Source organism: Labrus mixtus, chromosome 17 (assembly GCF_963584025.1).
Source record: "Labrus mixtus chromosome 17, fLabMix1.1, whole genome shotgun sequence".
NCBI classification, from domain to species: domain Eukaryota; kingdom Metazoa; phylum Chordata; class Actinopteri; order Labriformes; family Labridae; genus Labrus; species Labrus mixtus.
In genome coordinates, this window is record NC_083628.1 from 19,325,872 (window position 1) to 19,344,033 (window position 18,162).

The following is an 18,162-nucleotide window of genomic DNA, read 5'->3' on the forward strand; positions in this document are numbered from 1 at the left end:
CGTGGCCTTCGCGTCCTGTCAGGATAATGGATGACTGCTATTTTGTTCACAATCAGCCTCCTTATAGAATCTTGGACAGAATTTCTTTCTCTAAACAAATATTATCACACGTGCTCGAAGACGTAATTCCATGCTTTGAGGAAAACAGCCATTCTTCTCTATGGTGGCCCTGAAGGACAACTACACAAACATTCAGTTAAACCCCAAATTTGGTGGAATGCAAAAAAAATCATAAAACACAAAAACATTTTGTCAAATGCAAAAACTTTTCTCTATAGGCACAGACATTTCAAATAAAATCCAAATATATTTAGGGAAAATCCAAATGCAAAGAAATGTATTTAAGGAGCAATATGTAACTCTGACACCTAGTGTTTAAAATGGTACTGCAGTCTGATTTCTAAACATCATAGAGAGCTGTCTCCCCCTGCCCCCTCCTCTCTAGAGTCGATGCTCACACAGGTCACCATGTGGTGAACACTGAAGCTTCAGTGTTTATCCAGCTCTGCATCGGTCTGTAAACCTTTCTGTGTTCTAACCTCTCTCCATTTTTCAAAATCATCTCCAATATTGATCCTAGTTTGAGCACGTTTCTGCTCATTGATGTTGTCTTTGTTTTGTTGCTCCCAAGTGGCCTAAAAAATACAAAATAAATAAATCTGGTTTCAGGAAAAACTCAAAGCATGTACATCATCATCATACAGATTTTCTAATGTTTTGTTTCCAGTACTCTGTAGGACCACAATGAATAGAAAAATCACTTTATTGTCAATATGAAGTTTAATGTGAGCTTAAATAGAAATAGTTTCAAGTCAAAGTTTTCATAAGCCGCTCCATGCACATCTTAAAAACACACATTTAAGGTTGCAGGTTTTTAGACTTTTTAATACTAAAGCTGATGTCAGGGGAAACAGTTATAACCACATTGTCTGTTCCCCGTCATCGCCTTTAATTATGTGGTTATTTATAGTCGCTGTGTGTTCCTCTGGTGGTCTAACTCAGACTGAACCACAGTCGTCGTACTTCACACCAGCTGAGGTCACGTTACACTGCTCAGTGATCCACAGTCCCACAGCTTGTCATGTTGATCGTCTTATCTACTAGAAGAGGATTTAATCTTGTATTAGTTAATGTGCAGGAAGAACACAGCTCATGTGACTCTACTCAACTGTCCTCTTTGCCCCAAAACCAACCAGCAGAAGTGACCAAACAGCATTAAAATGTGGTGTGACTTAAAACCACATCCAAACACGTGAAAACATGTGAGTCATGTTTGCTTTAAAGGGTGGATGTATTACATTTCTGCTTCATTTGTCATGTCACTAAATAAGAGAGAAAATGGGATTGTAATCATTTCCAGATGTTTGCATGGTGTATTTTTTTTCCACTGGCAAAGTTTTTGTAGAGAGTGACCTCTGCTGGACAAACTGTGAAGATGCAAGTGCTAAAGAATTTACTTTAATGCTTTACCAATTACTGAAATGTAGTTTTTATGGAGGATAAAAAAAATACAGAATCAAAGAAATTACATATTTATTCACATTTTGAACTCAGAGGATATTCAAAGTACTCTTGCAAAACAATGAGCAATAAGAGACTATTATACAGAAGATCCGGAGTATATAATAAAAAGCAATCAAGTCTTAGAAATGTAGAAACTATTTTGCAGTTTGATCGCTTAAAATGTTTATTTTGGAACTAAAGGTAGAATTTGATGCTTATACTTTTTTTTTTTTTTTTTTAACCTTTGCTAAAGAAAATGTTTCGAGGGCCCTTCATTTTATTGTTTGTGTTTCTTGATTTTAATAACTCAAAATACAAAAAAAAGAGAAAGGTCTGCACACTTTTCAGATCCCAATGAGCAACTTCATGAAGGGCAAAGTTTAGATCCCACGTTGCCCTTCTTAAAGTTGCTCATTGGGAGCTGAACAGTGTGCCGACCTTTCTTTGTCCTGAACCTGTATGCAATTTGCTTGGATGTGCGCACACTGGTCCTTTTTTTCCTTTTTCTTTATAACTCAAAATAGAAAATCCTTCACACATCTTTTTTCATGAGCAGGTGCATGGGAGTAATATGTCCATCAATGTGTTGCGATGATGATCTAGTACAGAAACATTGCCACTAAATGTTTACCTGTCATAAATAACCAAAAGATCTGAAAACGTCTTCCACCGCTGTAAATATCAGAATCTTGTTTTATCTGTAGCATCAATTTATAACGTTTCCTTGTTTTAAAACACTCTGGACTTCTTTTTACAGTATGCACTCAAACCAGACGGACATATTCCGGTCGTGCAGCTCACACTTCTGCCTGTAGGGGGCGATGTTCGTTTTGTTGTAATCCGCGCAGAACGTGAAGAAGAAGACGAGCTGTTACTGGATCTGTTATGATTTCGTTTAGCAGGAGGAGATGAATCAGCTGGATTTCACTCATAATTGATATGTCGCTGTATTTTCATCATCTTAATAGAAAGGTAACGTAAAATATAAACCTACTTGACCTTTTCTTCCTGCCTTTGACGTCATAACGGACGTTAATGTTCAACGTTAGCAAACCGAGGAAGTGACCTTTAATTTATTCCGTGACGAGAGGAGTGAAAACACCAACAAGCAGCCTGTGAGTATTAAATATTAAATAATGTTAACTCTGCTGTGTTGTTATGACGTTATGACGAGACGTCCTATGCTTGAGGTTACATGTTAGCTTCTGTTTTGCTGTTAAGTTGTAAAGCCAAGCGACATTTAAGCCTTTTTAATGTGAGGTTAGCTAATGTTAACATAGCTAATGTTCACATCTCTGTTATTAATGTGTAGCTTGGAGCGGTTGTTTTAAAGTATATTGTGTAACTATCCAGTTTTAATGATAGCTATGTAGACTATGTAACATTAGTGAAGTGATTTACGGTCAAACCCCGCCCACATTCTCCCGACAGGACCCCTGAGGCTGACACTCATCATGATAACAAACATTCAAACATCTATAAGATGAGAATAAATAAAGTGCTTCAGTCAAGTCTGGGGAAAAAGACTGAAGACTTCTGGCTACAAAATTCAGATCAAAGATGAATGAATTGCTAACACAAGAAACATGACCTTTACAGAATAAACAGCAGCCATGATGTAAAATAATAATACAGGTGTTGTTAAAATCCTTCAGCACATCTGTACAGTCATGGGAACAAATGAAACAGGAAACAACAAAAACGGAGAGAATAACTTATAGAGTTATAAATGAGGAGATACAGTAGGCTACAAAAGGGGCGGCTGTGGCTCAGTGGTACGGTCGGTCATCTCTCAACTGGAAGGTCGCGGGTTCGAGCCACATTTCTGTTGTGTCCTTGGAAAAGACACTTAACCCCAAGTTGCTTCCGCTGCTTATATGAATGTGTACGAATGGATTAGTTTACACTGATGGACCCTTTACATAACAGCCTCTGCCATCAGTGTGTGAATGACTGGGACCTGCAGCCTATGGACCTGCGGTGTAAAAGCACTTTGAGTAGAAGACTAGAAAAGCGCTATACAAGCTCTATTCTACACTGCCTGGCCAAAAAACAAGTCGCCACCTGGATTTAACTAAGCAAATAGGTAAGAGCCTCCCATTGGATAATTACTGCATGGGCGATTGTCTTTCAGCTGGCAACAAGTTATTTAACCCCAACTGATGCTATGAGTAGCTTCTCATTTCTTAAACTACTATGTTGAAAGACCCATCCTGTGGTCGTGGAAAAAATGTTAAGTCTGTTTGAGAAGGGTCAAATCACTGGCATGCATCAAGCAGAGAAAACATCTAAGGAGATTGCAGAAACTACTAAAATTGGGTTAAGAACTGTCCCACGCATTATTAAAAACTGGAAGGAAGATTTCCCCTGTTCCAGAGTGATCAGGGTAAGAAGAGGGGCAGATGAAGTGATGCACCCATCATGCCTAGTGCCTACTGTACAAGCCTGTGGGGGCAGTGCTATGATCTGGGGTTGCTGCAGTTGGTCAGGTCTAGGTTCAACAACATTATGTGCCTGCTGACTACCTGAATATACTGAATGACCAGGTTATTCCATCAATGGATTTTTTTCTTCCCTGATGGCACGGGCATATTCCAAGATGACAATGCCAGGATTCATCGGGCTCAAATTGTGAAAAAGTGGTTCAGGGAGCATGAGACATCATTTTCACACATGGATTGGCCTGGACTCTCCCATCAGTAATACAAGATCTTTGTGAAAAATGAATGCAATAAAAAAACGGAAATAAATCTTGTGACATTGCAGAAGCTTCTCGAAACAATGCCACAGTGAACGCGTGCCGTAATCAAAGCTAAAGGCGATCTAACAAAATATTAGAGTGTGTGACCTTTTTTTTTGGTGGTGACTTTTTTTTGGGCCAGGCAGTGTAGTTACCATTGACCAAAAGATGGTGGTTTAAGTGGGTCAGATTTGAGGTACTTATAACCAAAATCCAGTTCTTATAATTTACACTTTGATAAAAAAAATAAGACCAGATAAAGGCAGATCTTGGTAAAGTGATGATAGACACACTCAGCTTAAATATTTTGAGGAAGACACAGACACATGCGCACACACATAAGGGCTGCTTGATTATGGAAACAAAAAAAAAATCATAATGAATATTTTGTTTGATATTGAGAGATCATGATTATTAAACACGATTACTCATTGATTTGCATCAAATATCTTTATTGCACTTAACCATTCTGAACACTTTGAAAACCAAGAAATATATGAAAATTAAAAAGTGAAGAATAAATAAAACTTTTAAGCCCTACTGAGCAGGTAAAAATGTAAACGATGTGCCAAATATGCTCGTAAGGATAATACTGACTTTCAGACCGTGTTTTTACCTTCTTTGAAAAGCTCCTCTGTTTTGTTATTTTGAGTTTAGGGTCGTGTCTTTCTTCAGTTATGTCCCCTTTTGTGCATAATAGGTCTTCTTTTTATTGTCTTTGATTAAGTTTTCGGAGGAAAGCATCTTAAGAGATAATAACGTCTGCATGAAGTAGGCTTTACTTGTTACTTTATTTTTATAGCACATCAGAAAAAAACACAAGAGATTAATGACAAGAGACCAAATACAAGTAGTACGTAACGTTTACATAAGTTACACGTTTTACAAAGAGCTCAACAGAAAACATGCTCACTGAGGTGTCAAACAAAGAAGAAATATGAAAAATAAAACATTGACTGGTCTTAAAATCCCCACATTGACTGAACTTCTGCCAGAGCCTGACCCAGATATTAGCAGACCAACACCATCGACCGATGTGTGCTCACAAAAATCAGTATCTCTGTATGATTTTTTTTTCTGACCTATGTGATGAAACATGGAAACTGTTTTAAACAAACACGATGCTTGGGTTGTTTAGAAACGGGCTCTGGCTTTAAATCAAAGTAAGACAAATATTTCTCCCTCTTGTCGACTGAGACACAACAGAGAAATAGAAACCTTTCTGTAATGAGTTTATGCAGAGCTGGCACAAAATCAATCTCTTTCCTGGGAGCTCTAATGGAGGTCTGCTTCTGCTTTTTCATGTCACGTTCATATGCAGACTCTACTTCAATGAAGAAACCTACACAATGTGGTGGAAAGAGGAAAGCCTGTCAAAACTCTGCTGTCTTGTCTCATGATCAGTTTAGTTAGTATTGTGCCCTAAATGCTCCTTAAGTACTCAGTCATTACAGTATATGGCATTTGCAGCATTAAAGAGGCCGTCTGCTAGAGATCATGTTAGTTTTTATGAAGGTAGTAGAGTTTTTGTTTACTTCAGGCAAAATGTCTCTCCACCACGGTGACACACTTTATGTAACCTGACAAACATCAATACGAGTTCATTCTATTTCAGTCAATAAATCTTATTTGTATAGAGCCAATTCACAACAAGTGTTATCTTAAAACGCTTTAGCAGGTTAAAGTAAGAAAAACGGGATAAGATGCAGGAAGGATTTCTCCTTTGTATTCCTTGCGTTCCTGTTGTCCACACTTCCAAACTTACAGTTTAATTTGGGCTTTCCACGCTGAGTGTTAGTGTGACGTGAGAGGTGGTGGAGGTCGGAGAAGGCCGTGCATGAATGAGGACGGCAGTGGTTCTGGGGACGACACAGTCCGATGGTGGGTGTCCGGGACGTGAGGTGGTAGTAGTGCCAGACCACCTCGCTGAAGGTTGAATGTGTACAACCAACTGTTTCTGAGTTAAATCATTGTTTTTTTTGTACAACAAACTGCAGGAATAGATATTTCTATATTAGAAATGTCTCAAAGGACCATGCATGTTGTAATAAAAAAGGTGCCACTGGTAGGATCAATTCTTGATTCCAGCGTAAAACCAGACTGTACATCTTCCCACAGCTCTTCAGAGATGTTTTAGCCTGTAGCATCCAGATGAGGCTTTTAATCATCTAACATGTCAACAATCAACCAGCATCAAAATAGCAGACAAACACACAAAGGTAGAGACTAGTTAGTAAACAGTGGAGCAGAAACAGGACTCGCACTGAATCCTAATGCTGCTGTTCATTTTCTGAACGTGTTTTTTCTGAATTTTCTAAACATGATATCTTTTTGTTCCTAGCTTGTAAAATTGATAAACCAATTCTGCCCTAAATGTGCATTATTTCTCCATTTTAACCTCCTTTTCTTCTTTCTTAGTTTCCAGTGTGCAGTTGTTGTTGTCCATCAGCCCGCTGGAGAAGATCGAGTTAAAGAGGGGGGCAGAGGAGGGACACACAGCAGGCAGAGAGACAGCAGGGGGATTCACCATGCCTCTGTTCTTCAGAAAGAGGAAGCCCAGCGAGGACTCCCAGAAGAGGCTGGAGTATCAGCTGTGCCGGGTAAGAAGAGCGTGTTTATGTCACCATGCTGCTGGGTCAACGACCTGTATGACATCACTGAGACAACACAGGGCCATGTTTTTGGAATAACAAGACAGTTTTTAAATATCATTATCCCTCGCCCGTGGAAGTATTCTCTCTGCTAACATAACAAAGACTTTTCTTTGTACTCTAGTCGAAGGAAGCTGGTGCTGATGACATCCTGGACATCTCAGCGTGTGAGCTCTCAGAGGTGAGTATGTTCCTGTCAGCAGGCCTCACTGATAAACAGAGAGTCTAATCATTTAACTCCCTATGTTTCTGGTTTGAAGCTCTCATTGTGATTTTTAGATGCTTCCTTCTTTCTTATTGTGCAGACACTTTGCTTAAAATCCATGTTTCTCCTGCAAAACTCAGTGGACAAATGATCTTTGACACACTGGGATTTCAATTCATGAAAGACAAAAGAACGGCAAACTCTTTACTATAGATTTAGTATAGACCTGCAGCTTTTTCCTCTTTTAATGTCTTTCTTTATATGATCCATGTTAGCACTTCAGGTAATATAATGTATGATCTGTTCTTCTGCAGGTTCCCTCGAGTATCTTTTCCATTTGCAAAGTGCTGCAGAAGAAGGTAAGAATAAAATATGGTTATGATGGCCATGAAGAACAGAGGGATTTCTTTATGATGTGTATTTGAATATATGGCAGCTATTATTGTCTAGAGAAGTAGTCTGATTTCTCTCATGTTGAAAAGTGAAAGTTTACAGATTTTCTTATTCTATTTATCTTACTGTACAAAAACAACTACCCTTCATCTTTAATGTGTGTGCTTGTGTGTCTGTGGGTCTGTGTGTCTGTGTGTGTGTGTGTGTGTGTGTGTGTGTGTGTGTGTGTGTGTGTGTGTGGTCACTTATCACATCTCCTCTGTTGCTCTCCTTCAGGTCCTGATCCTTCATAACAACGAGCTGAGGTCATTAGTGCCCAAAGGATGTGACATCAGCAATCTGTCCACTTTAAAGGTAATAAAAAATGGATAACAATTTAGTTATTTATGAAGATCGACAACACATGTTGGACTCAGTTTGAGCTCCGAAAGCGCAATATATAGACACAGAACAGGTTTCAACTTTGTGTATCCAATATTTTACTTCAACTCACTTGAGAAAAATCGATATTCCTCTCTTTTGGACGTGTACTGTATTCCTCATGCAAGCCGAGTTGAGTTTGTGATAGAACCCACTTCTGGCTCGAGTTGAATTTGGTTATTTTGGAGGGATGGTGGCCTCACAGTATTTTGTAAAACATTTGAGCCTCGAGCCTAAAAGCTTTAACTGTTTTTTAATTCAGACTGATCATGTGTTAGTCTGATTGTTTTCTTCTGAACCTTTCGTTTCATGTCAAACTCTCAGCAAGCATCGCACCTGGAGATGTAGAATTTACAGTGTTTGCCTAAATGGACAAAAAACCCTGATCTAATATCTCTTAGAAACTTGAATGTCTGACTGAATGTTTCTGCTTTAAAAGGTTTTAGACCTGCATGACAACAAAATCACTTCACTGCCAGATAACATCGGGAAGCTGGCGTCACTGCAGGTAACACCATATTAACCCTGACTCCTGGTACAAAGGAAATCGTGTGTGAATGAAACTGAAATAATCAATTTTTGTCTGTTTTTATTTTTCTGTCCTGTCAGATCCTAAATGTGGAGAAGAACCGTATAAAGACTCTGCCAGACTCTATTGCTGACCTGCGGCTTCTGCAGACTCTAAATCTAAAAGGTACGCTGTTCCCTGCTTCCTGCTTACTTTCCATAACCTGAACAAGACAATAAACATAAGTTATGTGTTTATCTGTGCAGGTAACAGTCTCAGTGAGCTGCCAGCTTTAGTTGGTTCTCTGAGCAGCCTGAGGACTCTGGACCTGAGCGACAACAACATCACCCAGCTGCCCAAAGCTGTCGCTTACATCAGAACGCTGGAGGTGTGTCTCTGGAGCCAGACGTACAGGAATAAAACGAGGCTAGGAAATCTGATATGAGCTTACATTCTCTGTGTGTGTGTGTGTGTGTGTGTGTGTGTGTGTGTGTGTGTGTGTGTGTGTTTTCACAGAGCTTTACCCTGGATGCTGCCATGATGTCATATCCACCTGCATCTGTGTGCTCAGAAGGAACAGAGAGTATCCAACGCTTTCTCTGCGACGGTGAGGGTTTAATTTATGCTGCTAAAGGCTTACAACAACAACAACAACAACACACACACACACACACACAAGCAATCATTTCCAACTACTTTCACCCCTGCTCATATGTAACTGCCACTTATCTGTTGTTATCCTGAGCACTTTCTACGTTGAAGGGTGTTCATGTGTCCTTACATCAGACTTTAAAAGACAACAGTGTGTGACTTAATGGTTGATGATGGTTTTCAGAGCTGGGAGAAGAGTACTGCCCCCCGTCCCAGTACCTCCTCCCTGTCCTGGAGAGTGACTGTGGCAAACAGAACTCTGACTGTGTGGATGGTCTGGAGGAGGCCTGGCAGGTACAGTCACACTGACACTCACATCACCACACTGACCTGATTGCTGCTTTAACTCTGATGACTGTTTGTGAAAACAGAAAATTAATTAACTCTCTTCACACTCTCTGTTGCAGAACAAATTCAGTGACTACGAGAAGAGAAAGGTGAGTGACGTCAGAAAGACAAGGCTGTTAGATTCAGTCAGTCTCATGTTGGATGTTGGAATGAATTCTGAAGACCCAAACCAAAATGATTAGACACTAGACCGCCTGTTGTTCTACTAGTGGTAGTGTTTGAAACTGCAGATAAGATGTGAAGCCCTGAAGAGAGTTGGAGTCATTTAAAGGCCTGAAGCAAAGCTGAGAAGTTGACAGTGTGAAGATAATAATGGTGACTTTTCTCTTTGTCTTTCAGGAGGAGAAGAAACAGGTGAAAATTGCCTTCGAGCGTCACCTGGAGGAGAAGCAGAAGGAGCACACACAGCTTCTTCTCATGAACACATCACGCAAGGAAAACATGCTCAACTCAGTGCGACAGGTACGCAAAACTTTCACCTGCTGGATACACAGGATTTGTATCCATTCTTTGTCCTGTATTGATGTGTGTGTGTGTGTGTGTGTGTGTGTGTGTGTGTGCTCTGTGTGCCGTGTAGGAGCAGGAGCGTGTGGAGCTGGGCGTCTCTCAGCAGCAGAGGGCTCAGGAGGCCGAGAGGCTGCTGGTGCTGGAGAGAGTCCGATACGCTGAAGACAACATCAGCGGCCGCATCAGCAACATGCTGATGGACAAAAACAGGTGGGTTATATTATCATTGGACTGTTTGTTTTTGTTGGTATCTTTTGTGTCACTCGATCAGCGCTTAATGAGCACATCGTCTACACATACAACTCTCTGACAAAGAGTGTTACTACTTTGATCTCTGCAGGCAGAAAAAGAGTGCAGAGTTTCTTCAGGCCATGGAGGAGGATCGGTGAGTGCACTGACTACTGATACATAACATCCAGATCTATTACAGCCACACAGAGCAGCACTCATCCAATCATCTCCCACTTCAGATCTTATTTATAGAACAATGTCTATGTCAGATGCACAAAGTACTTTTCAGGGAAAGGACGATATAGAGACATCTTTTCTCCTCGGTCGTGGGACACATATTCAATTCAAACCTTGATTTATTCTCACAAGGACATGATGTTACCATCATTCCAAATGTTGTGGAGAATAGAAGCACATTAAAACAAGCAAACAGAACACAAACATATAAACATGTAACCAGCCACAAAAACACTAGAATAGAAATAGAAATCAGGTAAATCCTGTTGAAAGGCTGTAAAAGGAGGGCCTGCAACTTTACTTTTCCAGTTCCATCTTCAGTTCAAATTCAAAAATGTTTCCAAATCGTACAAATAATAACTTAAACCATCACCCTCAGCTTTTCTTTGTGTTAACTGCAAATGAGGAGTTCATGTTAAAGCCATGAACTGAAAAGGTAAACATAAAGTCTGAAGTGTTCATATCTTTATTCTGTTCTCCTGGGACACTTAAATTACTTGCAGATCAATAACAAGAAGTAAATGTAAAAAAATGCTCACCTGGATTTGCAATAATTTTGTAACTTTTGGATGATCCTGATACGGCAGAGAAGTTAATGGACTTTTAAGCTTCTTTCTAATCATCTGATCACTCCAATCACTTTACAATACTTATTATGCAGGATGAAGCTGGGTGAACCTGAGGAAGCTTCAGCTGAATAAGTTGTTCTCTCACAATACAGTCACAGTACACTCACTTTCAGTGTGCAGTGTATCATTTCAGTTTCTCCAACCCACCTGTGCATTGGGAGTGCTGTTCAACACTTTTCCCTTTCACCCTCTTTCACACATTAATGATGACAGAGGCTGCTCTGCGAGGTGTCCAGCTGCCCATAGGGATAGAATCTAACTCAGTGATGCTCAAAAAAGTTTCTTGGTATTGAAGACTCTGAATAACTGGATATGAAGTCACTGTGGGCGGATAAAAACTGTTATTGACTCTTCTTCCCTCAGGATTCGTATGGAGCATCTGACCGCCATCACTCAGGAGGAGACCAATTCACTGAGGAAGAGGGAAGTGGCAGGTACGTAGCTTTGTTCATGTGCTTTACCTTTACAGTTTTCTGTAATCCCATAACTGTCCTGCCAGCCACAACTCTTTATACTTGATTAGGTTCTGACTTGTTTACTTAAGCCGGGAAACACTTACATTTCTTTGAATGTTGTCAGGACAAAACTCCCATTTTAACTCTAGAAATCTAGAGCTCTTTTCTGTGTAAATTGAAGGTCCACAGAGGTTCAACACAGTTAATTTTGGGAGCTTTCTCCACCCTGAGGACCAAAAGCAAGCCTTGCATACAAGAATCTCACACTGACAGTCCTAGAGTGTCCGAGTACTAGAGTTCATGTTCTGATCTCTGTTACAGTAAAGACAGTTCATTCAACAATTGGGTTGATCTGTGCTCGTTTCCTTGCAGTTCTTTTCTTTTTGTTTCAACCTCCCCCTCTTCTCTCTCTCTCTCTCTCTGTTTTTAGCGGCCATGCAGAAGATGCTGTCAGACAGCTGTGCTATGAGTCTTTTTCAGGAGGCCAGCGACTTCCGCAGAAAGAGCTTGGTGAATGAGGCCTACAGGAGGTTAGACACACACACACACACACACACACACACACACACACACACAGGTCAGCTACATGTTTTACACTCTGCGTCTGGTTTCTCCTCTTCTGTGTTGAAACAGTATGGAGAGTTTGGACCGGAAGTTTGACAAGATGCTGTCCCTTCAAGTTTTGGACAAATCCAAGGCCATCGCCCAGATCTTACAGGAGGTACGTAAAGCCGGGGTTCGTTTCCTGTGGTTGTTATCTGTATCATGAGAGCATGGTGGACTATGAGCTGTCATGTTTGTTGTTCTCTGCAGGAAGAGATGCAGAAAGCTGCCTTCCAGGCTCTGCAGCTGCAGAAAGACGCTGTACACGGATACATCCGCAACCAGGTCTGTGTGGAGGGTTGGAAATGGGTCTGGGGAGGGTCAGATCTGTCACTGGTCTCTGGTTTTTTAATGGTAGTCTGAGACAAGCTGGAAAACCTCAACAAACACTCAAAGTACATATTCTTCTTCCTACTTTTATGGGACAGGGATTGGTAAATCAAGGAGAAGAAATGCATACTGTCTTATAGAAATATGTTCAGTTCTGGCTACAAAAAACTAAGATGGTCATTGTAAAAAAGGTTGAACTTAGCACACTGTATAAAGTCTATGATTTAGGGGTCTGGTTTTTGCTTTTTCTCTGGCTCTTAAAAGTGACAAAGTTCTGCAGGTAAAGAAGAGTATAAAACCTGCACAGACTAAGAATAAAGTCTGTTCTTTTTGTTCTGATATTTTGTGTCTTTCAGCTGCATCCAGCCATAACTAATTCATCTGCACTCACATTTGCTAAATACGTTTTATACTTTTGGTTAGCGGTTGGGTGAAACAGTTCCCACGGACAGAAAATCATTTCATCTACGTTTTCATCCTGACTCCCTGCTCGCTTCATGTTTGCCTCTCCACTGTCCCCAGATCAAACTCATAGAGAGTGAGTTAATGCAGCTGACTAAACTGGAGATTAAAAGAAGAAATCTGGACGCTGAGAACCTGCAGGTGCGTGTCACCGCCTTCTTACTTTGCCCTCCCACATTGCCAGATTTATTTTCTGCCTCTTATTTTGTTTTGGCAAATTTCATGTCATTACTCCATGGGAATAACCAATCACTGAACACACTAAGGATCAAATAACAGTCACAATTAAACAGATACGACAAGGGATATTAATTATTCTTTTTGGAGCAGAACAGAGCCAGGCTTGTGTTTTTTAATGTTTAAGCTCTCAACAGTCTTTATTGATCTGTGAGTATTTTCGCTCCTACCTCAAGTGACGCTATAAGTGTGTATTTGTGTACATGTGTGTGTGTGTGCAGGAGGTTCTGGTGGAGCAGCGTTCGGCTCTCAGTGATTTGTTGCAGCAGCTGCTGAAGCAGAGAGACCAGAGAGAGCAGGAGCTGCGGGTGGTTCTGGTGAGGAAAACGCTGTTTTCACCTCCATTCATCTTTCATATTTGATTAAATTTAGCTTATTACAAACATCTGTATTAATGCTATCAAACATCTGTTAGTGGTTATTTTAAACCTCAATATATAAGTCATTAAATAAAAGTCGTTTGTGTTCCTCAGGCGGAGATGGAGCAGAAGTCAGAGTCCAACCAGCAGAACTATTGGATGATTCAGTACCAGAGACTGCTGGACGCCAAGCCGCTCTCACTGCGCATGCAGGTACAGTTACAGAGCAGAAGGGAGGCACAGAATCATCTGGAAACCAACCTGTGATGAATCTTAACTGTCTTCTCATTGCAGGAAGCGGGCGTGGAGAAGGAGTTAGTGAACCTGCTGTGCAGACTGTCCGTTCAGCACTACCTGCCCATCCTCGCTCACCACAGAGTGACCACTGAGGAGCTTCGCCACATGAACTCATCGGACCTCAAGAAGGTCTGTCTGCTAAATCATCACTAAAACATTTGACCTGTTTCACTTTGAACAGATTGAACACCAGCCTGAATGAACACAGCTGTTAACCTGGAAACCTTTGTTTTATCTCTCACTTTTACTCTCATACTCCTCTCACTCTTCTCTTTTAAAGCTGAATCAAGTAAATGCTTTTTAGAAAAATATCATGAGAGATTTATCAGTAGGAGATCAAGTGCACCTCTGGTTTAGAGGAGAACAACTCTCTGATTATCCTGACCATGCATCAGCTGATATAGGACATTTTTCAGCAACAATTAAAAAACAAAAAAAACGTTTTTCTGTTAAGACATGAGTCTGCAAAAAAAGACCTCTGGATATCCGCATGGCTCTAGATTTTTTTATGTTCCTGTAAACCATTTCCACAAATATTACTCTGAAACAAAAGTCTTTTCTGTCTTTTCCAATACTTTGCAACCGAAAGAAAAATGTTTCTAAAGCAGCTCTTTTCAACATTTGATCATAACTATGTTACATGTGAGCCACATCTGCTTAAAAACAGATTGGTGTGCTGCCCCCAAGTAGCCAAAGAAAATAATGCAGGAAAAAGTAGAATGTTAAGTGTGCAGAATAATCAGTTTAGTTTGTTTCTCTTTGTTCTCAGCTCGGCATCAACGAAGTAGGAATCCAGAAAGCTCTCCTGAAATGGGCTCGAGATCACAAGCCTAAAGGTACATTTTACATACTGTGACAAACCTGATGTGAGTGTTTTCAAACCCCCGATAAGAATCTCTGCCCTCACTGGTAAAGAAAAACAGCAAAGAGGTGATCTATGCAGCCTCAACAATCATGACAAACACAAAGTGCTGAAACAAAACAGGAAAGAGAGTTAAGATTAAAAAGAAAGGGAAATCAATGTTTTGGTCATTTAAACGTATTAGTGATGTCATTGAAAAGTCTTCTTGTTGCTGTCTGTTGATTATCTCCTCCTTTACCAGGAGCTTGTAAGGCTGCACCAGAGGAGGAGGAGGAGGCAGAGGTCAGACCCTCAGCTCCGCCTCCTTCCCCCCTTCCATCGATTCCCACCACCTCAGCCATCCACACCCCCAGCCCTCCACTCACCCCGGGGACCCCCGTCACCCCTTCAGCACCCAGCCCTGTGGAGGGTCCAGGGAGCTCGGAGTGTGTGGTGTGCATGGAGACCGGGGTAAGAAAAACCCTCAAAGTATTACCCTCAGTCTTTTGTGTTTTTGTTGTTTTAAGGATTTTAAGTTTCTTTTGATTTTGTCTTTGAGAATCCCTGTTTTAGAACAAACTTACACCCTGACTAATTCCTCACACTTAAACTTTTATCACTTCTGATTTTGTAACACTTCAAAGAGATACCACACTCAACTCTCTAACTGCTGAGTTTTGTTCAACAATTACTAAAGAGATTTATACCCTACCTAACCTTTGAAAGTCCGTCCAATAACTGACTGCAAGCAAACAAAAAAAGAGCACTGACCTTGTGTTCTCCTCCCGTCTCTCAGTCTCAGGTCATCTTCCTGCCCTGCGGTCACGTGTGCTGCTGTCAGGTGTGCAGCGACGCCATGCAGAACTGCCCTCTGTGTCGTAGCAACATATCTCAGCGTATACGCCTCTATCAGAGCTGAAGCCCCTCCTCCTCGTCTGACCACAGCTCTCTATATCCTTGCATGGTCATCAAGCTGCTGTGAGCGAACCTGCCATCATGTAGACGAGCTTGTAGCTGAGCCACTTCCCTGTATTAACCAGACAGTTAATGTGTTTTAATTTCACTGCTGTTACTCTGTTTTTGTTTCTGTTTGTTTGATATATTTAGAGCCAAGTGTTTTACACTCCTCACTTTTTAAAGACCAACTGTTCTTTGCCTTATTATAGATTCTTAAACGCTGCGTGCCTTTTTCTGGAAATCTCTTCCTTTAAATAATATTACACGTCTCTTGTCAACCAAAGTAACACGTCAGACATTTACAGAAGAGTCCCTCCTGTACAGGGTATTTCAGACCGGGGAGATACTGATTCAGAAGGGAATACCGATTCACAAATACTGTGAGTATTTAAAGTCAGATTGTGGATTTAGCGCTTATTTTGCCCCGACATGACTCTTAGAATTCTTCTGACGGCTGCTCTCTCAGACTAATGTCTTTATAAAAGGATATGAAACATGATGATTCACTTCACATTCAGCTGTGACGCTCTGCTTCGTGTGCTGCAGACAGTGCTGAGAGGATTGTAAACTATTTATTCAACATGCGCTCTGTTGCATAAAGTACATGTCCACATCATTTCTAAAAGACCCCAAACATTGTTCTCTGCTTTCTTTGTTCTGTAGAAATGTTTTCATGAAGGCACATACGCTGAACATATCGGATTATAACACCTGATGACGACCTCTGTATTGGTCAAACTGTTGTAATACTCATTCACTAACACATCATCTGTTGAGTGTTTTTCCTTTTTGATATCGCTGCGACTTTTCTTTGCATCACTTCTGCAGCTTTGTTTCCCCTTTTCTGAGGGGTGAGGCGTCTGTCTCGTCTCATCCAGGTCGCTCTGTGCCTGCTGCAAAATAAATCCTAATGATATAATAATGACTGTTAAGATAATAAACAGGGAGACACACTCTGCGTTGTTTGACCCCTGTTAGCATCACCGGTTATGTTTTATTACATTCCATACTGTAGTTTACGGCCCCTTGTTTGCAGAGTGAGAATCTGAAACACAAAGAACACAGATTTAGTTTTGTTATCCTGAAATATGAATGTATATAGTAGTCTAATGGCTGCGCCTCTGAAGAAAGGTTTTTGTTTTATTGTTTTGTTTCATTTAAAATTTTAGGGGAGGCTTATTTTTATTTTGTTTTAATTTAAGTTATTTTTTAAGTTGTGATTTAAAAAAAGTTTTAACTAAGTTATGTTTTATTCTTGAGGGAACTGTTTTATTCTTGAGGGAACTGTTTTATTCGAGATAATAAGCCGGATAGTATCAGGAGAGTTTTTCTGACTGGTAGGATATTAATGTACGAAGCCTCAGCGACGTCACCCGTCTGTTCCTGCAGGAGGCGCTGGAGTCCCATCGATGGCGGTCTCCATGTTGGAAATGCTGTCTCAGTCTAACTTTCAGTCAACCTAACAACAGGCTGAGAGCTGGAGCTGAGGCGGGTTTTGAGCCTCCTCACAAACGGTTACACTCCGCCCGCCTGTCAATCAGGTCAGCTAAGCGCTTAACTAGTGGATAACACGTATTGTCAATAAAATCAAAATGGATGAGTTATAAAAAACATTCACCCCCCCCGTACAGTGTGTGTCGATCGAGACATGAGCTAATCAGACCTGTTTGTTTTTTTGAACCAGGCTGTAAACATGTTAATCTCTGCTGTAAAAACAGGCTTAAGTGAATAGGTGTGTATGTGACTTCCTGTGTTCTGCAGCCATCCTCTAGTGGACACTCGATGAGGGTTGCTGCTTTGTTAGAACACACTGTTGCGTTGCATTGTGGGAAATGTAGGGTCGGATAGTCTGGTTTTCTCAGCTTCTATTACTTTAGTTTTCTATCTTTTTTTATGTGCAATTCTAAATTAGCGTAGTGGTCTTTTGAAACTAGACTTCTGCCACAGGTTCCCCTTTGAATTTAAGATCAGACAGAAAAGCAGGACCGACTTTGTGAAGTGATGCATATATTCTTATTTCTACACACGACGTTACAATCAAACGACAACAATCATTTGTTACACAGTCCAGCTGCACCTGTTCTCCTGCGAGTCTCCTGCACAGGCGCCTGGTTATCCTGTCGTGATCCACGCCTGTACCTCACTTTAGTGTTTCTTCCACTTGTCTGCTCACATCCCCTGATGTCACTCGTCTTTGAACTGCTATATACGATGCATAAAATCATGTATTCACTAACAACACATCGCCTGTGTGTAGCTCTCACTAATGCAATTATAACCAAGTGCTCTTAACTTCAACATCTCAGCATGTTTCAGGAAATATCTTTACATATTTGTATATGTGTGTTTAATGTAACGTTTAAGAGATTTTGTTCTATATAAATCTGAACATATACGTCATTTTCATGTGCTCACCTTGTTGATGTGAAAGCTTTGTGTTGTAAAATATTCACAGATCCTTCACGGGAGAACACGTCTGGAAATGTACTTCAATAAACCGAATATAAACATATTGTATGTGTTGTTTAGTCTCTTTTATACACAATATATATGAATACTTTATACAGTAGGATACCTGCTGTCTTTAATATTTTCACC

At 40.6% G+C, this 18,162-nt stretch overlaps 1 protein-coding gene across 1 annotated transcript; it reads left to right on the forward strand.

The window, feature by feature from the left end:
- Positions 1-2,438: 2,438 nt before the first annotated feature.
- lrsam1 (leucine rich repeat and sterile alpha motif containing 1) lies at positions 2,439-18,076 on the forward strand. Its single transcript, XM_061061007.1, has 25 exons — positions 2,439-2,618; positions 6,662-6,843; positions 7,019-7,075; positions 7,414-7,458; positions 7,769-7,846; positions 8,352-8,420; positions 8,522-8,606; positions 8,687-8,808; positions 8,937-9,027; positions 9,256-9,365; positions 9,479-9,508; positions 9,759-9,881; positions 9,997-10,136; positions 10,267-10,311; positions 11,387-11,457; positions 11,909-12,008; positions 12,112-12,199; positions 12,292-12,366; positions 12,934-13,014; positions 13,332-13,427; positions 13,584-13,682; positions 13,764-13,895; positions 14,536-14,602; positions 14,870-15,078; positions 15,404-18,076. The coding sequence occupies exons 2-25, from the start codon at positions 6,772-6,774 to the stop codon at positions 15,524-15,526; spliced, it is 2,208 nt and encodes a 735-aa protein (XP_060916990.1). The 5' UTR covers positions 2,439-2,618; positions 6,662-6,771; the 3' UTR covers positions 15,527-18,076.
- Positions 18,077-18,162: the final 86 nt, after the last annotated feature.

Excerpts from the sequence above, each read along its gene's own strand:
- lrsam1 (XM_061061007.1), top strand. The coding sequence starts at position 6,772 with ATGCCTCTGTTCTTCAGAAAGAGGAAGCCCAGCGAGGACTCCCAGAAG. Across the intron at positions 10,137-10,266 it reads ATGCTGATGGACAAAAACAG|GCAGAAAAAGAGTGCAGAGT; the intron begins GTGGGTTATATT and ends TGATCTCTGCAG. Across the intron at positions 15,079-15,403 it reads TGGTGTGCATGGAGACCGGG|TCTCAGGTCATCTTCCTGCC; the intron begins GTAAGAAAAACC and ends CCCGTCTCTCAG.